Below are 26,433 nucleotides of genomic sequence, written 5' to 3'. Positions count from 1 at the left end.
TTAGGTATTTGATTTGGTCAGTCCACTAGGATGGAGTCTGTGGTAGCCGGGCTCCAAGAGGCTCCCCTTAATCCTTACCTCCTGATATTCATGTCTTTGTGCAGTTGCCTCCCATTCTGAATCAATAGATTCAGACCAATGGACCAATAGAATATAGCAGAATGATGGTGTGTGACTTCTGAGGCTAGATCATGATAGGTATTACAGCTTTTGCCTTGGTCTCTTGGCTTGCTTGCCCTGGGGAAAGCCAGCTGCCATATGATGAGGACACTCAAGCATCCCTGTGGAGAGACCCATGTGGAAAGGAACTGAGCTCGCTAGCTAACAGCCAAGAACAATTTGCCAGACGTGTGGGTGCGTCAACTTGGAAGTGCATCAAACTGCCACCTCATGAGACCCTGGGCCGCAACTGCCAAGCTGAGCTGCTCCCAAATTCCTGACACACAAAAACTTAGAGATAATAAATGATTATTGTTTTAAGTCACTAAGCTTTAGGGGTTTTCTGTTCACAGCAATAGATACTATAGGATCCATTTCTCAAATGTAGACTATTAGCTACGCACAGAGCCCAACACATAAACCAGAATAGCAATTTACTAATATACTTTGAGAAACACAATTGTCAAGCTGATTGGAAAGCCAGGCCATTCTCTCCTGAGGAACAGAAGTTGCTTGTTGAGCACAGAATTGGACCAAGGAGTTAGTAAGATGATCCACAAGAGGGCTGCACCTGCCACCGAGCACTGGGCATATCCCCACACACTGACCCACAATGCTTAGTGGAGCATCCCCAGTATCTGGCTCCTAAGGCTTCATTTTCCTATGCTCTGTACTGATCATTTCCTTCTATTATATAGTTTTTCTTCAAATGAATTATAATAAAATTGATTAAGTTTATAGTTACTTAATTATAATAACATTCTAGTCATGCCTTTCACTGAGTTGTTTTAAGCATTCCTAAACTCTTTCTGGAGTCCCTGGGTGGCACAAATGGCTAAGTGCTCAACTAGTAACCAAAAGGTTGGTGATTCAAACCCACCCAGAAGCACCTCAGAAGTTAAGTGCTGGTGATCTGCTTCCAAAAGGTTGCAGCCTTGGAAACCCTATGGAGTGGTTCTACCCCGCACACAGGAGGTAACCATGAGTCGGAACTGACTCAACAGCAACTAATAACAACAACAAACCCCTTCTACTCCCCAAATGAAAACACCTTTACCAAAAATTATAAAAAACTGAAATCACCTGAAATTCCATCACCTTGAACGGATGACTATTTCAATAAGCATCTTTCCAGATTTCTTTCTGTATGTATGTACTGCATGTAGATATTTATCAATTTACATAGCTGAGGTCCTACTACAAGGCACTGGTGGTTCAACAGTAGAATTCTCACCTTCCATTAAGAGAGACTTGAGTTTGATTCCTGGCCAGTGTACCTCATGAGCAGCCACCACTCATCTGTCAGTGGAGGCTTATGTGTTGCTCATGATGCTGAACAGGTTTCAGTGGAGCTTCTAGACCAAGATGGATTAGGAAGAAAGGACTGGTGATCTATGTCCAAAAATCAGCCAATGAAAATCTATTGATCACAATGGTCTGATCCACAACTGATACCAGGAATGGTGCAGGATTGGGCAGTAATTTGTTCCATTTTGCATGGGGTTGCCATGAGTTGGGGGCCAACTCAATGGCAGCTAAAACAACAACACTATACCTACCAGAACTTCTTATTCCACAATATGTTAATGGACACCTTTATGTGTCAATAAATCTTTGTCTATGATATCATTTCTAATTAGTCCACTTATGGTTGTTTCATTATTTTTATTTTATTGTGCTTTAGGTCAAAGTTTATAGCTCAAGTTCATTTCTCATTCAAAAATTTATACACATATTGTTTTGTGATATTAGCTGCAATCCCCACAATGTGACAGCATGCTCCCCCTTTCCACCCTGGGTTCCCTGTGTCCATTTGTCCAGTTCCTGTCCCTTCCTGCCTTCTTGTCTTGCTTTAGGACAGGAGTTTCCCATTTGGTCCTGTATATTTGATTAAACTAAGAAGCACGTTCCTCACGTATGTTATTTTTCTGTTTTATAGGCCTGTCTAATCTTTGTCTGAAGTGGACTTCGGGTGTTTTCATAATTTTTTAACCAGTCCTTTATTGCTGGACATTTAGGTTGTTCCAGTTTCTCAATATTATAATCAATGTTGCAACAAACATCCTTTTCTGTAACCACCACTTTGTGCACAGTTCAATTTTCTCCTTAGGACCAAAACCAAGAAACCAAACCCGTTGCAGTCGAGTCAGTTCCGACTCATAGTGACCCTATAGAACAGAGTAGAGCTGCCCCCACAGAGTTTCCAAGGATCACCTGGTGGATTCAAACCGCTGACTTTTTGGTTAGCAGCCGTAGCTCTTAACCACTACGCCACCAGGATTTCCCTCCTTAGGACAGTGGTTCTCAATCCTGGCTGCACATTAGAATCACCTGGAGAGCTTTTAAACACACGACACCTATGCTCCACCCCAGATTAAATAAATCAGATAATCTGATGGTGCCTGAATTTTTTTAACTCCTCAGATGGTTCTAATATGCAGTCAGAACTGAGAACCACTGTCTTAGAATAAAGTCCTCTAAATCCTTGCTTCTCAAAGTGTGATACCTAGACCAGCAGCACCAGAACACATATAAGGATGGGGTTCACACGTGAGCTTGTTAAGTACCTAGCACATAACAGGTGCTCCATAAATAATACCTACTACAATTGTTATTATTGTTCACACTGGTCACGGTCACTGGCCAGATAGAAGAGTCTACTCTGCTGGCCCTGTAGACAGAACATTATAATCCACATTGGTGGGAGTTTGTGTAGGACCTGTAGCCTTTAGGAATACTGAAAGGTAATGCTATAACAACATAACTCAGCATTTATCGTGATATGCCTGCATCAATCATTATATTTTTATGTATGTTGGTTCTGTCTCAACAATTAGAAAGTTAAGTTTTTGAGAGGAAGGATTATGTATTAAAAATCTTTGAACCCCTCAAAGTTTCTTGCACATGATATTACAGTAAAACCTGTTAAGAGTTGGAACTCAACAGGACTGCCTTGTTTTTCTGTGTCTTGCAAGTTTTCTGCCTCTGACAGGGTGCAGTCTTACCACTTTCCTATCCCTCCTTTTAGAGGAAAATATTTCAGTTTTTCTTCTCTGACAGGTTTCCCCCTTATACAGGTTCTGGCTTTCACAGGTTTTATTATATCTGTAAACTAATTTATGTTTTCTGGTGGTCTTCCTCTGGTTACAATGGCAAGAAACTGTTTCCTTGTTTTAAAATGCTCAGATAAATTTGTACCTTCCCATTTTACAAATTTTGGGAGCTAAGAACTGTACAAATACAACCATCCACAACAGGAATGATTCAGTTTACACAAATAAAAGACCTATAGTACTTACTCACCAAGACTGAATAAAACATTAGGTGGCTAGTACTGAGCGATAGCATACAGCTTCTAAGAAAAGGTTTTTATTCACAGGTAGAGACTCCAAATTGGAGGTAGATGAAGGTATATAATCCTCTAGAAACCAGCCTTGATACACATATGCATCTGGCCAGTAGTCCTGAGAGGTTAAATTAGAGAAAATGTTGTGCTCTTGGTCTTACCACAATTTTATTCTTCTAAGACACTAATGATGTGAGGTGTACAATCCAAAATATACAGAGATGATGTCTGTTCTCCTTAAAGAGTTCAAAGTATCTTGGGATTTTATTCCTAGCTGTACTTTTATTGTGTAAACCAATTCTAGCTGGAATGGGAATATGGTAACCCCAGCCAATAAGCGGGGCAGTATTTATGTTACAAAACGCGGGCAACTGGTGCCAGTTTGCATGATGGGTGGCAGCAGTGGTTGCCTGTTTGTTAAACTTTATAACAGAAATTGAAGCCTTTTAGGGTGACGGTTCTCCTTCCCCTTACTCCCAATAACTCAAACACAGAAAAAGCATCTTACATAGCTGAAACCTAACTGCTATTAAAAGTAAACATTTTATTATATAATAGAAGTTAAAGTTTTCTAATGTCTGTATCAACAAAACCAAAAGCCATTCGGGAAACAACAAGAAAAATTTTTACAGTCAAAACTACCTCTCACTTTTCAGAAGTATGACAAGACAAGTGGTTAAATGCCCTGCCAGCAGACAGGGCCAAATCCTTCAGTCTATGTGGTAGCTGAACAAAGTGTGAGTTGCCAAACTGCTGTCCTGAAGCGGACTGTAGCACATGAGAGAACAAGGGAGCTCACAACCTGACACTCAAACTCAGGCCAGAAGTGTGTCCATGGTCCGGTTCTGGTCAGTCTGACAAGTCGCTCTGATCCAGCACAATTATCCTGTATGCGTGTTTTTGAAAGAACAAAAAAGGGAGTTTTGAGTTGGTGTGTATGTTTTTTAATGACACAATACCCTCTCTTTCTATTCAATCCAATTCAAAGAAAAGGGATTCTGGTTTTTATAATCAGGGGAGATTATGATCAACTAGTATATCATGGAAATGCAGAACGACTGCAAAGCAATTGATAGGAGGATTTTCCATACTCTCTCTACTAAACTGGTTCCTCTACTAACTCTACCACTTATTTAATCACATATTTTATATTTTAATTAACTATAAAGATTTTACAATTGAGCAACCTTGTCTGAATTAAAATTTTTGTCATTAATATTTATTTAGGTGCTGGAAAATGTTTAAGGTCTGCTCATGTTGTCTATAAACAGTGAACTTTGACCTATAAACATCTGGTATCTCATTACCTGGATGGTTCAGACCAACCCAGTCGCTTCCAAAAACAGGGTTTCAGTTCATCTTGATGCAATATAGGAGAAAGAAAAAATCTCATTACTTTCGAGGTCAAAGAATGCCAGTATTCAGAAGTCACATCAGTTTAGGGTATACTGTTTTACCCTCAACTGTTCTTTCTTTATCATTCAGAGGTACAATCTTTCTAAAAACACAGTTGATGGGTTTGCCCTCCTAACATTCTACAGTTTCCTGCCATAGCAATGGACACTAATGACACGAATTCACAAAGTCCCTGCATTATCTTCTCAGTGAATTCAAGACTAGCTAAAATGTTCATACACTCTGGGTCCTGTGCCAGTTAGGGTCTGGGAGGAGACAGAACGTCTCACCAGGTGGTTCACATAAAGACCCCTTAACAAGGTGACTACTTACAGAGGTGTAGTTAGGGTTAAAGGAGCAAACAGGGATGGCAAGGCACCCAGTGACTAGCAGCAGTGGGAAGCCAGTAACACTTCGATGTCTGAAGGGACAAGGGGAGGGAACAATTTACTGGGATCAGTGACAGCTGAACTGGGGACAATGGACAGAAGCTGTGCTTTGGAGGGACACTGCTTCTATCAGAGACAAGCTGCTGAAGGAGGGACAAAGGGGAAGGAATACTCCAGCCTCTCTCCTGTTCTCTGATCCTATCAGCCAACAGGAAGCCAGCTGGCCAAGAAGCCCAGGAGATGCAGTCCACGAGGGTCAGCCTCCTGGGGCACAAAGCAGGGCAGAAAAAGGGAGGAGAATGAGAATGGACTAGGGAAGGGATGTAAAGGGATAGACACCATATTACCTGAAAGAGTTAATGTCTCTCACTTACTGAGTAAGAGGTACGTAAATATAGTAGGGAATGGCACACCAAAAGCCTTAAAGCTCTAGCAAAATACTTTTGAAATTAAGGTTAATTTAAAACTTTCACATTACTTGTAGACCCCATTGAAATTCCGTAATATATGATTTCTTCTTGGGTTCTGCAGCCTCGGGGTGAGCTAAATTTAGAACTTTTTTGAAGGCTCCAGACAATTAGAATCAAAACATCTTTCCAGACAATGTGCAAGATAATGATAATGAGATGGGCTGAAGGCTTGCTTTAGAAATAGAATTGGATGTTATTACTACTGTTCTGTGCTGCGGATATGACTGGCAATTAACAGAAAATCTGAACTACAGGAAGAAGAAATTATCAAAGGTAGCTGGGATGTGTATAGCATCTGGGAGACTTATCTAAGTAACCCTGATGCTCACCGAAGTCCAAGTACTATATGCTAAGTTATAAACAACTGTTCATTCATACCTTCTTCAGAAGTCCCGAAAAAGCTCTCTGATTTCCTTCTCTCTAGCTTGATGCTTTCTTCCCCTTTTCTCTTCTTTTCACCAACTTCTTGGTCCTTGGTATCTGTCTCCCTTCAATGACAGTAATTTTGGGCATCAAGCCATGTGTCTAATGGCCAGGGAAACAGGACTGCCTCCCCAAGGCAACACAGTATTAGCTAGCACTAATGGAGTGTTCTCAATGGGCCAGGCATTGGTTCAGGTGCTTCGATGTATATTAACACATTTAATTCTCATGACAACCAGATGAGGTAGTTACCACTACCATTCCTGTGAAATGATGAAGAAACTGAGACACAGAGAAGTTAAATTACACACCAAGTAAGTCTTAGGGACTGGGATCTGAACCCAGGAAGTCTGCTTTCAACCACTAGGCTATATTGCCTCAAAGAAAAAAAAGCATTTTAGTTATGTTGTAATTGGCATCCTTTTTTACAGCCACCATTTATCTTATGGCTTTATTTCCCGAAACTCTCTCTGAGTGAAGTATCTGAAAATTTAAGTATCTAACAATCTAAGATGACACTTATCAAACTACTGAGCAAAAAAACTGTCTCCCCCATTCAACTGTAAGCTCCTTAAGGGCAGAGACGTCTTATTCCTCTTGGCACCTCCAGCCCCCAGCTCAGTGCTTGGCTCATTGCCAGCACTCAACAGGTGCTGACTGAACCAAACCAATTCTGTTCAAGGCTCTCTCTTCTGTTTTCATGTGGTGGATACTCAAAACAAATTATTAAAATGAGAGAAAATAAATCCAGCTAGGGTGGAAAAGAATTTTCTCTCCTCATGACCTCCCATCATTAACAGAATCATAACTCTAGAGACAGAAGGGGCATTTGGGTTACCTTCTCCTATCTCCGCCCCAGTGCTGGAGGCCAGAGAGTCATCTGGCCCCTGCCTGAGCAGGAGCAAGTGTTATTAAAGTGTAAAGGCAGCTGGCTCCACTGTCAGATAGCAAGGGCTATTAGAAAGTTTATGCACATACTGAATAAAAATCTGTTACTCTGCAGCTTTTTATCACTAGCTCTGTCCTTTGGAGCAGAAGAGAGTAAGCTGACTCTCTCCCCTTTACAATATTTCAGGTATTTAAAGGCAGCTATCAAATTCTCCACTCCATCTGTTCTGCTGACTGAGCCTCTGGCTCCTTCAGCTGTTCTCACAGGACATGGCTCCCGACTTCCGACCACAGCCACTCTATTCTGTTTGTTGGTGTCCCCTTTTAAAACGTGACACCCAGAGTGAAGCCTCACACTGTGTCCTAGAAGTCCTCTAAACATTTAGCATGAGACGACTACCTTGACCTGGCCAGTATGTCTCTGTTTACTCAGCATTAGTGCTGCACTGATGTTTTTAGCAACTGCATCAAACTGAGGGCTCACAGAGTCGCTGTCCACGCGTCCCCCGAGAAGCATTTCTTGAATTCCTACCATGTCTCAAGATGCATGTTAAGTACTGGGCATATAAAAATAAGACACACTTCCTGCCCTTGATGAAGTTACAGTGAGCAAGAACTTCTGATAAAAAATTTCCTAATAAGGTCACGTCTCCCGTAGTCTATACTTTTTTGATCCAAACGCTCACTTTCATCTTTTAGAGAAATCTAACATTTCCACCTGTCAAGACCATTTTGAATCCTGAGTCTATCATCCATCATACTAGCATTCATTGCTAGATTTGTGTTATTTAAAAATTTGATGAGCCTGCCTTTTCTGATTTACTTCAAATGACTGAGGAAAGTGTTGAAGGTGGCAGGGCCAAGGTACAGCAACCTTAGAGGCCTCTCTCTACACTGATATCAATCTGCTAATCAACATCTTGAGCGCTGTGGGTGGTTGGAGGGAGAGGGACAAGCATGAGGGTGCAGACAGTGGGAGTCAGGGCCAATGTGAGGCCATCACCAGACTCTCATTCTCTAAGAAGTCTGGATATTACAAAAACAAACACAAAAACAACGCAGCCCTCCTTCCTGAAAAAGAAGAAAAGGATCCCCTACTGGGAACAATAACCTTGCAGAGCCCTCTGGGAGGTCCACGAGTCCCTTGCTCTCCTCAGGTGGCTGCAGCCATCTTTCCAGGTCCTCATCAAGAGTAGAGTGAGCTCTGTCCAAGGGAAAGTGAAGAGAATTGAGACAAAAGTCATATCCGCTCTCCCTTGACAAGGAAGCATAACTGAAGGTGTTTTGAGGAGATGGAAGGAATGGAGTTATATCACATATCATAAACGAAAGTTTCCTAAAGCTTCCCCTTAAAAAATATTTATCTTTGGGGGACCTCACACCATCAAGAAAGCAGTGCCAGGAGCAGAGCGCACCCTTTGGACCGGGGTCCCTGCACAGAGAAGCTCCTAGTTCGGGGGAACACTGATGAGAAGGCTCAGAGAGAGAAAGCCTTCCCCTGGAACTGATGCCCTGAATTTGGACTTTTAGCCTACTTTAACTGTGAGGAAGTAAACTTCTCTTCGTTAAAACCATCCACTTGTGGTATTTCTGTTATAGCAGCACTAGATGACTAAGACAGAATTTGGTACCGAGAGAGTGGGATACTGCATTAACAGACACCTAAAATGTGGAAGCGCTTTTGAAAGTGTGAATGGATAGACCTGTGGCAGTGACAGAGGACCAGCAGTAGCAGAGAACCTACAGCAGCAGAGAAGTAGCAGCGGCAGAGAACTAAAAGCAGCAGAACCAGGAGACCTGTGCGAGATGGCGCTGGAGCCAACCCATGGAGCGAGAGAGCTGAGCGCCTGTGTGCAGGAGGCTTCCTGGTGGAGTGGGGTGCCTCTGGGTACTGATGGGTGGAGCTAGGCTTGCCGACCCACAGATCAAGGGAGCTCAGTGCCTGTGTGCAGGAGGCTTCCTGGCGGTGTGGGGTGCCTCCAGGCACTTACCAGTGGAGCTACAGAGCTTTGGAACACTTGCCCCAGCAGGGCAGATGCCGGTATGAGGCCCTGAGGGCCAAGAGGCCACAGGAAACAGAAGCAGAAGCTGAAGAGACAAGGGATACAAGAAGCCGGGCTGCCTCAGTCTCAAAAGGTACGGCCATGACCTTGGGTTTCAAAGGGTGGAGCCATGGCCTCTGGTGCTTCTAACGGTGGAGATGCCACTCAGATGGACTGGGAGAATGGTGCACCTAAAGCCGAGGGAGCAGAGTTGCTGTCCAAGTGGGCCTGGAAGGCGGAGCTGAAGCCCAGGGCCGAGGGGCCTCCACTCAAAATCCAGAGACTGTGGCCAATACCTAGAGTCTGGAGGGCAGGGCCATTGTGTAAATTGTCTTGGAGAACAGAAGGTTATTTTCAAAGCCTTGAGGGCTAATGTAATGTGTTCTGCTGATTTGCTTTTGTGCTTGTTATCGCTTCTTTCCCTCCAGTTTCTCCCATTTGTAATGGAAATGTCTAGCTTGTGCCTGTTCTGCCATTGTACCTTTGGAAGCAGACAGCTTGTATTCTAGATTTCACAGATGAAGAGGAATTTTTGGATTTTGGACTTGGAGTTAAGGCTTTTGCTATGATATGATGCAGTGAATATGTTTTCCATGTTGCAAGGATGTGATTTTTTAGGGGGCTAAAAGGTGGAATGTCATGGTTTGAATTATGTCCCCCCAAAAAACGTGTGTATCAGTTTGGCTGGGCCATGATTCCCAGAACTGTGTGGTTGGCCTCCATTTTGTGATTGTAATTTTATGTTCAAGAGGATTAGGGTGGGATTGTAACACCACCTTTACCCAGGTCACATCCCTGATCCAATGTAAAGGAAGTTTCCCTGGGGTGTGGCCCGCACCACCTTTTATCTCTCAAGAGATAAAAGGAAAGGAAAGCAAGCAGAGAATTGGGGACCTCACACCATCAAGAAAGCAGTGCCGGGAGCAGAGCGCGCTCTTTGGACTGGGGTCCCTGCACAGAGAAGCTCCTAGTTCAAGGGAACACTGATGAGAAGGGTCAGAGAGAGAATGCCTTCCCCTGGAGCTGACACCCTGAGTTTGGACTTTTAGCCTACTTTAACTGTGAGGAAATAAACTTCTCTTCGTTAAAACCAAAAAAAAAAAAAAAATTTATCTTCTCCTTCCCTCTGCCTCTTTGTCTTCTCTGTCTCCCCAAAAAACCCTCTCCCCACTTTCCTCTCAGGTCATAGGCTCATCTCCTCTACTTCCCAGACCTTCCTTTGCATGCCTCTCCCTCTCTTCTCCTTCCTTACGTAGAATAATTTAGCCCTTAAGGAGTATGACAGGCACTGGACCAACTACCCAAAAGTTAGTCATAACACTCTTCTCTGCTGCCTTCCTCTCTGATAGCAGCTGAAAAGCTAAAAACTCAACTCTAGATAAAAAGGAACAGTCGGCTAGCATATTTCTTTCCCCCACCCCCTTATCTCTGCCTGGTGTGTGGACAGCAGCCATCCTGCAGCCAGGAGGTGACAACCCTGAGGACAAAGGCCAACATGCCACAGGTAGCAGAGCAGGGTGATCAAAAGAGCCTAATTCCACGGTGGCATCATTGAGCTGCCACACCAGCCATGCCCTGCCCACCCTTGGGCCTCTTGTTACGTGAGACAAACTCACTAAAGCCCAATGGTGAGGTTTCTGTCACCTGCAGCTGAAAGCATTGTGCATGGCTCTCTCCAAGGATCCACAGGGCGGGATTAGGGTGAGAGGAGTGATATAAGAGCAGGGTCAGATCCTGTCTTGCTTTAAATGTTGGATATTTTATTCATCATTATTTTTTTTTTGCATTCATTTTGATTTTTTAAAATAGTGCATTAAAATATTACTTATCTTCTCACTCCTGCAAAAATGGCACTGATCAAAAAACAGAAATCAACAAATGCTGGCGAGGTTGCAGGGAGATTAGAATCCTACTCCACTGCTGGTGGGATTGTAAATTGGTTCAACCACTATGGAAAATGGTATGGTACTTCCTCTAAAAGCTAGAAACGCAAATACCCTATGACCAGGCAATTCCACTCCTAGGTATATATCCTAGAGAACTAAAACCACTGACCTGAACAGATACATGTACACCCTATGTTCACTGCAGCATTATTCACAATAGCAAAAAAGATGGAAACAACCTAACTGCCCATCAGTGGATGAATGAATAAACAAAATGTGGGGCATACACACAATGGAACACTATGGAGCCTTAAATTACAATGCTGAGTTCTCAAAATATTCTATAACATGATGAATCTGGAAGACATTATACTGAGTGAAATAAGTCAATCACAACAGGACAAATATTGTATGATCTCACTATTATAAAAAGATAAGAATAGGTATACATACAGAAAGCAACATTCTTTTGTGGTTACCAGGATGGGAGGAAGAGGGAGGGGGAATCACTTTCTAGATAGTAGACACTTGTTAGTTTTGGTGATGGGTAAGGCAATACCAAATAAGGGTGAAGTCAGCACAACTTGACCAAGGTAAAAGATGATGCTAAGAAGTACACAAGAATAAGGGATGAACCAACAACCGTTCTGACAGGGATCACAACAGAGTCCTGGACAGAACAGGAGAAAAATGTAGAACAGAATTCAAATTCAAGAAAAAATACCAGACTTACTGGTCTGACAGAGACTGGAAGAACCCCCGAGACTATAGACCCCAGACACTCTGTTAACCCAGAACTGAAACCATTCCCAAAGTCCACTTTTCAAAGATTAACAGGCCTATAAAACAAAAAATAATACACGTGAGGAACGTGCTTCTTAGTTCAATCAAATATACGAGACCAAATGGGCAACTCCTGTCTAAAAGCAAGACAAGAAGGCAGGGAGGGACAGGAACTGGATGAATGGACACAGGGAACCCGGAGTAGAAAAGGGGAGCACGCTGTCACATCGTAGGGATTGCAGTCAATGTCACAAAACAATATGTGTATAAACTTCTGAATGAGAAATTAATTTGAGCTGTCAACTTTCACCTAAAGCACAATAAAATTTTTAAAAAAAGAATCAGGGATGATTTTGGTAAAAGCCACAACATATACAATTTTGCAACAATGGTAATAACTACCAAATAATATGTGTGTGGTTACTTAGGTAGGTATGTATGCTTACACATGTATAAATCAAAAAAACCAAGCCCACTGTCATTGAGTCGATTCCAACTCAGAGCGACAGGTAAGCACATATGAATATATGGGTTCGCACGTATAGATTTTTCTGTAGACAAATGTATATACATGTTTGTGTGTGCTGTATATATATTCATATATAAAATAAAGTACATAGGGGGCACAGTTATGGATACTTCCTAGACATAATCAAACACCTCTCGCAGGACTGGGTTACTGGGTTTGAGGGCTTAGGACCATAGTCTCGGGGGCAACTCAGTGAATTGGCATAACATAGCTCATAAAGATAATGTTCTACATCCTAGTTTGGTGAGTAGCATCTGGGGTCTTAAAAACTTGCAAGTGACCATCTAAGATACAACTATTGGTCTCTACGTGTCTGGAGCAAAAGAGAAAGAAGGAAACCAAAGACTCAAAAATGAAACTAATTTATAGAACTAACTGTCTACACAAATCACCACCTCATCTACCTTGAGACCAGAAGAACTAGATGGTGCCCAGCTACCACTACTGACCGTTCTGACCAAGGACACAATAGATGGTCCCAGATAGAATGGGAAAGAAATATAGAACAAAACTCAAATTCCTTAAAAACGGCAGACTTACTGGACTGGTAGAGACTAGAGGAACCCCCGAAACTATTGTCCTGGGATACCCTTTAAACTTGGAACTCAAATCACTCCCAGAGGTCACCTATCAGTCAAAGACAGAGTGGTTCATAAAATAAATAATATCAGCCCTGAGTACTGTGTTCCTCTAAACAATCATCTAAACGAGCCCTAGAGGTCAACATTTATCATAGACAAAAGATGAGAAGGTAAAGGGGGACACGAAAGCTAGATCAATAGAAACAGAATCACCACACTGGAAATAATGAGAATGCTGACACATAGTGAAAAGTGTAACCAATATTACTGAATAATATGTATAGAAACTATTAAATGAGAACCTAATTTGCTATGTAAATTTTCTCCAAAATCACAATAAAATATATATTTTTAAATATTATTTACATTTAGTTCTTGGCACATCCTTAAATTCTGTGCCCAAGGAGACTATCTCCCTCAGCTCATCCTAGTCCTGACCCTGAATAGCAGTCTGGGACAAGGCAGAAGTCAAGAGGCAAAGGAGGTGAGGTGAAGTGGTTTATCTTACAACACAGGCAAAAGGAGAGCTCCAAATCAGGGATGGCACTGGGTTTCTTGAGGCAACCATGTGTTTTAAGACTGAACTGTCTAGATGATTGCTCCCATTTTCTCTTATTTGGCTAGAAAGATCTAAAAATTCTCCTCCAAGTCCTCTAACTAAAATGTTTTGAAAGAGGTTGAAACCTGTGTTCACCTCACAAGATGAAATAAAAACAAAAGAAAACCTTTTAGGAGTAAGAGATATTAGACTAGTAAGGAAAATAGCTGTTTTTTCCTCTTCTTATTTACCAATCTTAGAAAAAAAAACTAATACAAACTAATAAAAATTTTTAAATCCTTTCAAAAGTCTAGCTTTTTCTGTTACCTCTCGGTGTCTTCTCCTAGATCGTCAATTTCTTTGGTCCAAAGTATACTACTGTCTTCTTTTTTACTGTCAGTTTCTTGTTCTTCTAAGTGCCTTTGATCTAAAAACAGTTGAAGGGATTAACTTTATTAGAATAACAAAAATAATTTTTTTTTCAAGAAAGCTTGCCTTGAAACAGAGTGCCAAAAATGAAGGCCAGTCAGTGGCCCCTGAAGTATGCAATGCACTAGTTCTCTTCCCACGGGAGCAGAGGGCCAGGTGGCAGTCTGCAGGCGCCTGTGTTCACAGCAGCTGCTTCTGGGGTCTTGGGAGCTCTCTGGTGCCAGGTGAAGCTGCAGGAAACCCTGCCTGTGCCAAGGCTTAAGAGAGAGAAGGAAGCAGAGGAAAGAAACGGCACATAAAAGAGGAGGTAAAGGACCCTGAAAACCAAATGCACCAATTTGCTTTGGGGAACCAACCTGTTTTCATTTGTTAGATGCTTCCATGGTTGAAGACCCAGGGAAAGAATCTGGGTGGGGAAGGGGTGTACCTCAAATGTATGCTAGGCATTTTGCATACGCCATCTCACTTAATCCTGCCGGCACCCTATGTGGGGAAGGAGATCTGTGTAGCCACCAGCGCGTACCATCTGTAGAGCGGCCAGCGTCACTCGCTGTGTTCTCACCCGACACTGTGGGTGAGGACTGTTGCTGCTTCAGGTGCTCTGTCACAACACAAAAGCACAAGCAAATTATGTCCTTCTCAAGGTCCCTGGGTTTGCCCTTGACTACTAAGCTAAAAAGGTCAGCAGTTTGAACCCACCCAGCAGCGCTTGTGGGGGCAGGGGGTGGGGGAGTGGGAAGGCCTGGAGATCTGATTCCCTAAAGATTAAAACCAAGAAAACCCTGTGGAATAGTTCTACTCTGTCACATATGGGGTGTCGCCATGACTCGGAATCGATCCAACGGCACTGGGTTTGGTTTTGGGTTTTGGTTACATGTCACACCAGAGGTTCTCAAAGGATGGTCCTATAACCAGCAGCATCAGCATAAGCTGGGAACTTGTTAGAAATGGAAACTGTCGACCCCACCCCATACCCTCTGCATCAGAAATTCTGGGGTGGGGTCCAGCCATCTGTGTTTTCACCAGCCCTCCAGATGATTCTGGTGCCTGATGGAAAACCACTGCTCCGGGCATGCCAGCTTTGAAAGGAATTCTTCAAACATGACAAAAATCCCGTAACGCTAAAAAGAAACAGCAGAATGCTGCCGCCGCTCTTCGGGACACGGAGCCCTGTGTGGCACTGTTCGTAGGCACTCACATACATTAAGTCACAACCTTCATAACCATGCTATGAGATGGTCTCATTATCGTCAGTCCTTTCTAACAGACGAGGAAATTAGGGTAAAAAAGGCTATGAACTTGCCTAAAATCACATCCATAGTAGGTGTTAGAGCTGGGATTTGATTCTGGGCAGTCTAGGTTTATGCTCTTAATCTCTATCTTATACTCTCGCAAAACGTTTGTAACAACATCAGTGCAATCCATGTTTTCCCCCACCTCTACTGGCCTGTATTTCATATTTTTTACCTGGTCTATGTATCCGAATCGACTCGATGGGAACAGGTAGATGGAAAGACAGAAGAAGGCAGAGACTGTAATTGCCTGCTCCTAAAGAAAATCACTAGACCAAGACAAGTATCTGCTTTATCAGTACACAGCTCTGCATTTGGTAAGACATTCGGTCTCCTCCAAGTGCTCCCAGAAACAGGAGGGAGTATAGCCAGGCCACCCAGAGCATTGTGGGATGCAGGTGCAGGTCGGCTCCCTTCCTGAAGATCAGGAAGCAGCCCCTACCTGGCAGCTCCTGGTCATCAAGAAGCCCCAAAATATCCTTTAAAATAAAAAATCCATTTTTATCCTTGTTAAAAGTAGTCCCTTGTTGATTTGAAAGGATCACCTATCTCCTGGGGTTCCTATTTAGGCTGCTGTCAGGAACCGACAGCTTTCGGCGTGGGCCCTCCAAAAGCGTGAGGTCAGCCCAGGCCACTCCCCCCAACTGTCTCCTGAGGGGAAACAACAAGTGATGACATGAGATAACTGGGTGGGAAGGTCCATTATCAGGACAAACTACTCAAATGCCCTCTGCCCCGTGTCTTTCTGGAAAATTACTGACCTATCTTAAAGTACAGACATCACCTAGAAACCTGGCCCAGATAACTTCCATAAGTGAAATGAGCAAGGGCTTATGCAGAGTGCTGGGGTGCAGCAGTGTTGTGAGGTTAGAGCTCAGGCGGGAGCCTGGTAACACTGCGGCTGAAATGGGGGAGGTGGGGACGGGTGGGAGGTGTAGGGGGCATGGTGACGTAGAGAGGACAGGAGGATTCAGACGAAAAGTATCAGCTATCGTCAAATGGCATGGGAGTCTACAAACACTGCCTTAAGCCATGACCGAGGAACAAAGGACATCTAGAATCTACCCGAGTAGGACACATGTATGGGTGACCCCCACTCTCACAAGCCGCGGTTCTACTATTTTACTAAGAAGAGCAACTGTAGAAGGAATTTGCAAGGACGAACTAGGAAGTCTCAGAGGAGAAAACTGGAGGGAGGGTTTGCTGAGAGCCTGACCCAACAACCTAGTGACCGGTACAACCCTGTGGCACTGGGCGAGGCGTGAGGTGAGGCAAGGAAGGGTCTGTTGTTGTTGTTGTTAGTTGCCGTGGAGTCGATTCTGACTTATGACAACCCCATGTGTGCAGAGCAGAACTGTGCTCCACAGGGTTTTCAAGGATGTGACCTTTAGGAAGCAAATCGCCAGGCCTCCTGAGGTGCTTGTATGTGGGTTAGTAGTCCAGCACTTAACCTTTGCGCCACCCAGTGACTCCTAGAAAGGACCTAACCTGATGCCATCGAGTCGATTCTGACTCATAGCAACCCTATAGGACAGAGCAGAACTGCCCCATAGGGTTTCCAAGGAGCGGCTGGTGGATTCGAACTGCCAACCTTCTGGTTAGCAGCCAAGCTCTTAACCACTGCACCACTACAGAAAAAGAAGGAAACCAAGAGAGGTTTCTGGCAGCTCTGACTGGCCTCACTCAAGTTCATTACGCTGTGGGCCAGGGGCTGGGAGTTGTGATAAGGAGTAGGGAAGCCGGCCACCTGCCTCCAAACCCTATATAATCATGCACCATTTACTTTCAGCTGGGCAGGGCCAACTGATTAGCTGCAAATAAAATTAAGCTGGTACCACTCAGCCTCTGCTTGAAATGGAAAATTCTGGTCTCATTAGGTCTTGTGCCACTGACTTCCTGCCCTCAAGAAAGGGATTTCTCCACAATGCCAATAACTTTAGTACCTCCTGCCAATGGCAGAACTAACAGTACAGGTGTCTTGGCCTCAGTAGCCAAACTTCACGCCTCTAAGCTGGTTTGAAAGGGAGATAAGAATTCCTTTAATAGAGAATGAAGAACACCAAAGACACAAGGAAAGTATTAGCCCAAGAGACAGTAAGGGCCACATAAACCAGAGACTTCATCAGCCTGAGACCAGAAGAACTAGATGGTGCCCGGCTACCACCAATGACCGCCCTGACAAGGAACACAACAGAGAGTCCCTGATGGAGCAGGAGAAAGGTGGGGTGCAGAACTCAAATTCTAGTAAAAAGACCAGACTTAATGGTCTGACTGAGACCAGAGGAACCCTGGGAAGCATGTCCCCTGGACTCTTGTCAGTCCAGAACTAAAACAATTTCCAAGGCCAACTCTTCAGACAAAGATTGGACTGGACTGTGGGACGTAAAATGATACTTGTGAAGAGTGCGCTTCTTAGCTCAAGCAGATACATGAGACTTAACAGGCAGCTTCTGTCCGGAGGTGAGATGGGAAGGCAGCAAAGGTTAGGAGCTGGTTGAACAGACATGGGAAATCAGGGGTGGAAGGGAAGAGTGTGCTGTCACAGTATGGGGGGAGCAATTAGGGTCACACAACAATGTATGTATAAATTTTTGTATTAAGAGACTAACTTGAAATGTAAACTTTCACTTAAACTACAACAATGAACAAACAAACAAAATTCCTTTAATAAGTGTGTGTTTTCCTGTGTATATTCTCAACAACAATTTTTTTTTTTTTTAATGCATCAAAATAAACCACTTGAACGTTGTTTTTTTCCCTTAGACATTACCACAGGCACTTTAAGTAACAAAATGACAACAGATACAGGCCAATTATCCTGGCTAGGCTGAGGCAGTAATCTGAGGCCCATTTTATTGGAAAACTTTCCCTTCCTGAATTCTGTACATTCAACCAGACCTTCCCAGGGGCCTTTTGTAGAAGTGCCCACACCAGAGACAAAACATCCTGGATAGGGGACATAACTGACAGGGGCCACGGAGTATTTTGTATTGAACATCCCTTACCAATTTCGTCAAGTAGCTCCTGAGACGGTGGTGGTAACTCATCAATGTGACGCTGTGAGATGGCTTCTACTAGTTCTTGAAGAAGATAAAGAGGAAAATGACTTAACATCTCCTGGACCTGAACTGGATTTTCCAAGCTCCCACATGGACTTGACTTAGGATTTCTCAATGATGAAACAAACTAAGGGAGGAAGAAGCCTCCTACATAACAACCGTATTTGAGATCTTCTAATGTAGGAATTATGTGGGAATGGGAAACCCTGGTGGTGTACTGGTTAAGAGCTATGGCTGCTAACCAAAAGGTTGGCAGTTTGAATCCACCAGGTGCTCCTTGGAAACCCCACGGGGCAGTTCTACTCTGTCCTAGAGGAATCGACTCGATGGCAGTGGAATTTTTTTTAATGTGGGAATGGCCTTCACTCCCTCTATTGCCCCCAAACCCTTTCCTGAATCACCCTTTACTCCAGTACTGCTTAGTCTGTGCTCTCCCTTCCAAAGGATATTTGGAGTAGGTGAGGTGCAAATTCTCATTAAGAGGCTCGGGACTCAATCTGGCCCAGGGCTGCTGCAGGAGATATAGAGGCTGTGAACTATCCAAAATGAACAAGACTACAAACTAGGGGGCCTTACTCTATAGATTATCAGCCCAGGGAGGCATAGGAAGGAGCAACCATGCTTTGGGCCTTCACCCAAGTGCTCAATTATAACATTAACCAAAATCCCTCAACACAATTTATAAAATCTCTGTCCCCTGAGGGGCATTCCAAGAGTTGTACTAAAGACATAAGACATTAAAATTAATGTAGTAAAGACAATATGCCTCAAGAGCTGTTAACACCCTCACTCCCTTTGACTTGAAAATTGTCTTCTAGGAATCTATCCTAAGGAAAGGGTCAGAGGTGCAGAAAAAGATTTATGTACAAAGAGCCAAAACTGGAAAACAACATAATCTTCAAAATAGAGGACTGGTTAAGTGACATATGTAGAATGGACTATTATTTAGCCATTACATACATTTATGAATAATTTTTAATGACAGGGAAAAACCTGAAAATAGAAAATCAAGGGAAAAAAGCAGGCTAAAACTGATATACAATATGATCTCGACTATGTTAAAAAATATATTTTTTATACACTTCTAAAAATATAAAAAGATGAGCACCAAAACAGTATATGAGGTTAAAAATTGGTGGTAGGGTTAAAAGGTGGTTTTTATTTTCTTTTTCAAGCTCTTCTTTATTCACCAAGTTTTCTCAATGAGTGTGTTTTACTTTTATAATCAGGGAGAAAAACAGCATTTTTGTTTTCATCTAATGCAGCATCAAAGATGAGACCAAGGCTCCCTTAATGTGGCTTACTATAATGGAGTTAAATATTAAATGTTAAATACCTTTGGGAAGGCTCCTTCTCTGGGTGGTGGGGAGTGATGTGCCAGATGCCTTAGCTGTGCTGGGGGAACCAGACCCAGTAAACACAGACAACCGTTTCTGTAAGAAAGACAGACACAAGGTCACTGACACGTGCATTGAGTTACAAAACCACATGCAGTTCAATCATTTCCAAGATTAAGTTTGCATATTATTTATGAAAGAAGTCACTTGTTTTGCAGATGAAGTCAAACTGTGTTCCAATGTTCCCTCCTCTGGCAAGCCTTCTTACCCCTCTTTGCCTCCTCAGCACTCATTACTTTTGTCTTTGTTACTTCAGACCTCTGGGGAAACCCTGGTGGTATAGTGGTTAAGAGCTATAGCTGCTAACCAAAAAGCAGGCAGTTCAAATCTACCAGGCACTTGCTGGAAACTGTATGGGGCAGTTCTACTCTGTCCTATAGGGTAGCTATGAGTCAGAATCAACAGCAATGGGTTTCTCCCCAGGCGGTGAGCTGCTTAGGGGCAGGCCTATGTCTTTCTTATTCACACTCCATGCCTAGAAGAATGCCTGGAATGGTGCCTGGCACTTAGAACCTGCCCAATTAACAGTTTGCTGAATGAAAGCATGAAATTCCTTGTCATTTCCCTACTTAAAAGTGGGACCTTTTGTGAGCCAAATGCCCAAAGAAGTTGTCAATCACTTCTTTTCACTGAGGACAAAAGCCACTTATCAATTTGTCTTTTGAATGGTCAGTCAACAAGTTTTTAATGAGCAAAGACCAAGTAAAGAACTTGTAGCTTTCTTGAAGGGGCTACACTTATGAAATATGATGGAGTTGAGGACGGGGGAGGGAAAGAAGATAAAGGGGAAGAGGGAAAAGGCAGTCTATACAATCAGGTGTTTTTACTGCAGATTGCTACTTTAAGAGGTCAGAGAAGGTAGAGAACCATCAACACTGGGTTGGGGGGAAGGGAATAACCAGGGGGTGTTTCAAGGAGGCAGCAGAGCTTGGGTCTCCTCAGGTGAGTAGATCCTGGTTAGAGGGAGAGAACTATGCAGATGAAGGCAGCATCATAAACTATGGCCCAGAGGCTGGCTCTTTAGAGAAATTGCCAAAAATTATTCCTGGAAAAAAAAAATAGCATGAAAAACCAGGATCCATCCCACAATACAGACTCGGGAGAGGAGCCCCAGGAAGCCTGGAGAGGATGCAGCTTTCTTCTTTGCACTCTTTACACAGTGGATAAAGTCTGGGCTGACGCCATGAGTGTGCAATGCAAAATTTATGTACTTACGAGGTCAGTCAGTCTTGAAGGGGACATTTCAGAGGAAGTAAGGAGGGAATCCAGGCTCCTAGCTTTCTCCCGGACAGTTGTAAATTTATCAGATGAGGTTCGAAGGGATTCCTGACTGTTCCAGCAAGAGGTAGACGCTGTTTTCACCTGAAATGTGATACTTCCAAGACAGTCTTTATACCGACTGGCAGATGAAGAAATTGACCCTATTGTAGAAAAGAGGGCATTCATGTCTGAAACCTTTATATTATTTAAAAAACAAAAACAAAAACCTCAATACCTATACCAGGGACTTTCCAAATAGTTAATAACTGAAATGACCACAGATCTGAGTGAGGTACAGCTCCTCAAAAAAATTAGTCTCTAAACTTGGCCATCAAAATAAAGGAAGATTATTTAAACCACTAGTATACTGGAAATAAGGACACTGAAGAGAAGACATCTGACACTGGCTATGTCCTGATGTATGAAGCCCTGATGGTGCAGTGTTAAGAGTTCAGCTGCTAACCAAAAGGTCAGCAGTTTGAATCCACCAGCTGCTCCTTGGAAACCTTATGGGGCAGTTTTCTACTCTGTCCTGTAATGCTGCTATGAGTTGGAATCAACTCAACAGCAACAGGTTTGTTTGTTTTTTTGGTGTACTGATGCAGGACTCAGAATCATATAAGTTTAAGTGCACAGTACTGTTTTAACTTGCAAACTCTAGAGAATCCACTGTCTTTGCACTAAATTCAGTGGTGCTTAGAGTACAGAGTAGACTCTGTGTTTGCATGTCTCTACTACTGCAGTTAAAACCTTCTACCACCTGCTTAATTTCCACCACCACCACCCCCACCTGGCCTCCCACATCCCCTTCAGCTTTAGTGAGAAAATAGTCACCGGGTCTGGCTTCCCCTAGGTAGCCCATGTGCAGGGGCTGTTAGTTCCTCTCCCAAAATGTTTCTCCTTCTGGTGGGTCATTACCTGGGCTGAGCGGAGTGCTGACACTAGTAGGTGCGTGGTTTATTTTGGGTGTTTTACGTGAAGCTTCCTTAAAAGAGCTGTCTTGTTCACAGGAGATACTTGATAGGTCTTGAATATCCATCAAGGATCTAAAGAATTCAGATTAGAGCACAAAGTAATTGAGAGAAACTGTTTAGAAAAATCAAACAACATATTCCTGAGAGGTACTTTTTAAGTGTACTCTTGACAAAATCTTTATTTGGCAATAAGCCAGAATCAGAGAATATCTTAAAGAGACATTAACTTTACAAGACACCTCAGCAGCTAAAAATAAAACTATTTCCGTGAATGAGAGGATATTTATGGGGAAAACAGGTTTAATCTACTGCAGGTATAAACATATTATTACTATTATCACTATATTTCCTTGATTGTAAGATATTATTAATTATAAATTACATCATCAATTTAATTACAGCTTTTTGTTGAAAGAAGAAACACATTTTATGTGCACATAAAAACAGAAAGAATGTGGACTCTGACAAATGAGGAAACACTATTCCACTAAAACCAACACTTTACACAGCATCTGTAGGCTACACTTTAGTGGCCGTACATGTCTTTTTCTTTCCGTTCCTTTGGTGGCTCCTTTAAAGTCTCTTCTTGTTCACCTTCAGCACTATAAAAGAGAAAGTGAGAAATTATATGAATCCTATCTGCCAGTGAAGTGCACAAACTTGGTACGAGGGACCGGTTTACCAGCCCAGTGTGCAAGGTAGCAGAAAGGGCACTACACTAAGCTCAGAAGTGGAAAAGTGTGGGCTCTGGTCCTGACTCTGCCACTAAGCAGCCCCATGTTCTCAGGCAAGTCTGGGCCTTGCTTTGGGCCTCAGTTTCCTCTCCAGAGACTGAATAAATAATCTCTAAGGGTCAGCCCAGCTCTGAAATCTGCCCATGACTCTCTAACAGTGAGCAAGTTCCTGAGGAAATCAATGGGCCACAGGAAGTTTGCTGGGAGAGGAATGTTGGAGCAAGGGGCACAGCCATGGGGGCCTTAGCACCTGTGAAACAGTTGCCTGGCATACAGTATCAGGAGAGGCCAAGAGAGGCTCGTGCCCAAAAATGGTCAGAAAAGAATACTGAAAACAAGCATGGCCTGTTTCCACTGTAACCATTATTTAGGATTCAATCTTAACACTATAGAACACTAACTATAAGCCAGGTCCCTTTCTAAATCCTTCCACATACATTTTCACACCTCTCATCCTTGCAACAATCCTGCGAGACCAATGGTATAAGGGAATAAGGTGGATTCTGGTTTGAGTTGTAACTTTATTAGCACTGTTCATCAAAATGTTTCTGGTTCTCCTTCTAGGCACATAGTAGGACAGTACTTTTTGATCCTCTTAATTTACATAAGTGGTCACATGATTTTAACCAATGAAATGTAAGTGAAAGGGATGTGAATCACTTGCGGGCAGAAACTTTAAGAGCCAGTGCAAAATTCACCATGCTCCCTTTTTCCCGCCTCAGCAATCAAGGAAGCACAAGGAAGAAGCCTCCCTCAGTCTGCATCTCTGATAGAAGGTAATATAGAACAGAAAACCCCTAGATGACCCATGAGGGACATGGAGCATGAACCCAGACAAACCAAACCCACTGCCATCAAGTCAATTCTGACTCGTAGTGATCCTGCAGGACAGAGTAGAACTGCCCCATAGGGTTTCCAAGGAGCGCCTAGTGGATTCAAACTGCTGACCTTTAGGTTAGCAGCCAAGCTCTTAACTATTACACCACCAGGGTGCATGAGCAATAAATAAACTTTTGCTGTTTTATGTCACTAAAATTTGGGGGTTTTTTTGGTTATGTAGCAGCATGTAGCCTACCCTGACGGATACAGCGACTTACAAGCTGGGTGAACTTAGAAAAAAATACTTAAACTCTCTGAACTTTGCTTTTCCCATGGGTAAAATGGAGATAACAGTATGGATCTCAGAGGGTTATTGTGTAGATTAAATCAGACAATAAAACAAAGTGCCTGGCACATGGTAGATGCTCAGGAAATAGTATCTTTAATTATTATAGATAAGGAGATTGAGGCTGGGGTGGGAGGGGAGGAAGTGAACTGAATGTTACTGTGCCAGGCCCTTTACATCTATATAGTTACCTTTTTTAAATAAATTTTTATTTTGAGGTAATTGTGGATTCATATGCAGTTGTAAAAAATACAGAGATCCCATGTACTTTTTACCCAGTTTCCCCAATGGTAACATCTTGCCAAACTACAGTGCAATACCACAACTAGGACACTGACAGTGATACAGTCAGGACGCAGAGCACTTCCACACCCCAGGGACCCCTCCTGTTGCCCTTTTATAGTTACACCCACTTCTCTCCCACCTTACTCCCTCCTTAATCCCTGGCCACCACTACTCTGGTCTTCATGTCTATAATTTTGTCACTTCAAGAATGTTATATAAATGAAATTATACAGTAAACAACTTTTGGGGATTGCTTTTATCAGTCAGTATAATTCTCTGGAAACTGATCCAGGTTGTCGTGTGTATCAGTAGTTGGTTCCTTTTTATTACTGAGCAGTGTTTCATGGTATGGACATACCATTGTATGCGTAACCAGTCCTCTGCTGAAAGACATCTGGGCCGCTTACAGTTTTGTGCTATTATGAATAAAGCTGCTATAAACATTCATGTACACGTTTTTGTGCAGGCATAAATCTTAATTTCTTTGGGATAAATGCCCAGGAGTTATTACTTTCAATCTCTATGTCAACATTCTTAGTAAGGATTCTTATCCCTGTTTTAAAGATGGCAAAAAAGAATAGAAGGATTGAGAAACTTGACCAAAGACTCATGGATAGGAAAGCAAAGTCAGGATCTGAATACAGATAATGACTTGTTTTTCATTACCCCTCACAATTCTGCTGGACAAGTCCTAACAAAGCTAGGCTGCCCAAACCTACTTTTCGTAATACAGTGGATAATATACTTGAAGACAAGCAATATATAGATATGGAGTTAATACTCACCATTTAGCATTGATTCCATAAGTCTGAAACTATAAATAAGATAATAACAGTCCATACCTTTGTATAGGTTGGAACTGAGATTTGGACAAAATCTCACTCTTTCCAAGGACTCTTCCCTTCATTTGGAACTTTTCCTTGTCTGAAAGAATAAAGTAAATATCATTTTTATACTGAATTTTTGCCAACCCAGATTATTATTTTCGTCTCCTAGAATTTCCATTGGTCTGATCCCAGAATGAGAAATAATCCAGATAAATAAAGTACTTCCCCAGTTGGGTTTGGATTGAGTACTATAGAAAAGGTTTTTGCCCTGAAAGTTTATTTTCTTTGCTCAGAGGGGAGAACTATATTCTGACACTCAGAATACAAGCAATCCATTTACTGGCCTTTCAGTTATAATAGAACAGTTATTTCTGGAGACAAATGTTGTTTGTCTTTTCTGGAAGGCAAACTGACCCGTTTCCTGTCAACATTCACCAGGGGGCGTCAAAACCAAGAACTGTTTGTCAGCTAAAGATTCCAAATAGAAAAGACCGTTAGCTGGGCATTCCCACAAGCTAACTGCCTCCTGGCCATCAAACCCCACAAACAGAGTCAGGGTGGGGGTGGGGTCTGAGCTCTAAGGAGCCAATTCCACTGTCTTCTGTTCTCCTTGGCACCAAGTGTCTGAAGTCCCTCCTCTCCATCTCCGTAAGATGCTTTGTAGACCTCCCCTCAGAGAGGGCTAGTATCCGCTTTCTTTCCCACCGTTGTGTGGCCCTGGTGTTTATAGAAATGGGGATGGAGCAACGTGCCCAGTTTCTACTGCCCATGACCCTCTCCCCCACATTTCTTAGGTCCAGGTGGTCCACTGGGCACTAGGAAAGCCCACCAGACAGTGCTACCTTCAGCTGGTACCAAGAGCTCTGAACACACCAGTGGAGAGGCCTTAGGGTTCCCCTTCCTTTGACCCTCTTTTAAAACGCAACACACCTAGAAAGCATAAACTAATAAGCACAATTTAGGGCTGGAGAGGAATTTAGAGATTTTACAATCCGGCCCCCTCTTTCACTTTGTACGTAGGAGGGGAGGGGAGGGCCCTGGGGAACTGATTTTGATTTGCCCAAGGTCATGCAGAAAAGATCCATGGCAGAGCAGGGCCTGGAGCCTGGCATGCTTCCCAGGGCCCTGTCATGTCCCCTGGTGCGGAGGGGGATATATCAGAGCACTAGGTGGGAAGGAGGGCAGAAAAGGGCCGACAGAAAAGAACAGAATAGAAACCAGAGGCTTTTCCATGTGCTTCAGATATTTGTATCGAACTGGCCCTGGTTTTCTGATCCACCTGCCTTACAACTTCTCCACCCCACCCAACCCTTCTCCAAACACAAGAAAAGAGGCCACATATAGGCCAGGCCCAAAGAAAAAGTGATCATGGGCAGAGGTTCACAGGAAGAGGCGGGGCCCAAGCCACAGGTCTGGAGACTTTTAATACATATCATCCTAAGAATCTAACTGTTCATCTGAAAGCTTACAGCCTCCTAAATGTTCCTCATGCCGTGAGAGGTAGAAGCCAGAGTGTGCAACAGGTGGAAGGGTGGGTGCTGAGGACCCTGCCTCTGAGGGGAAATCACTGAGCCTCAGTTTT

At 43.1% G+C, this 26,433-nt stretch overlaps 1 protein-coding gene across 1 annotated transcript in view; it reads right to left on the bottom strand.

The window, feature by feature from the left end:
* Positions 1-2,385: 2,385 nt before the first annotated feature.
* The window catches only part of TEX14 (testis expressed 14, intercellular bridge forming factor), a 112,667-nt gene continuing 88,619 nt past the window's right edge, over positions 2,386-26,433 (bottom strand). Inside the window, exons 22-33 of the mRNA XM_023732720.1 lie at positions 24,867-24,948; positions 22,380-22,442; positions 21,785-21,912; positions 20,822-21,027; positions 19,546-19,642; positions 18,156-18,230; positions 14,382-14,459; positions 13,757-13,856; positions 8,182-8,274; positions 6,138-6,247; positions 4,813-4,864; positions 2,386-4,391 (exon numbers count right to left, since the gene is read on the bottom strand). Of these exons, the coding sequence (XP_023588488.1) occupies positions 4,355-4,391; positions 4,813-4,864; positions 6,138-6,247; positions 8,182-8,274; positions 13,757-13,856; positions 14,382-14,459; positions 18,156-18,230; positions 19,546-19,642; positions 20,822-21,027; positions 21,785-21,912; positions 22,380-22,442; positions 24,867-24,948 (1,121 nt within the window). The 3' untranslated portion in view covers positions 2,386-4,354. The remainder of the gene's footprint in view (positions 4,392-4,812; positions 4,865-6,137; positions 6,248-8,181; positions 8,275-13,756; positions 13,857-14,381; positions 14,460-18,155; positions 18,231-19,545; positions 19,643-20,821; positions 21,028-21,784; positions 21,913-22,379; positions 22,443-24,866; positions 24,949-26,433) is intronic.

Source organism: Trichechus manatus, unplaced genomic scaffold, assembly GCF_000243295.1.
Source record: "Trichechus manatus latirostris isolate Lorelei unplaced genomic scaffold, TriManLat1.0 scaffold00054, whole genome shotgun sequence".
Taxonomy (NCBI): domain Eukaryota; kingdom Metazoa; phylum Chordata; class Mammalia; order Sirenia; family Trichechidae; genus Trichechus; species Trichechus manatus.
This window is presented reverse-complemented; position numbering and strand designations above follow the sequence as displayed.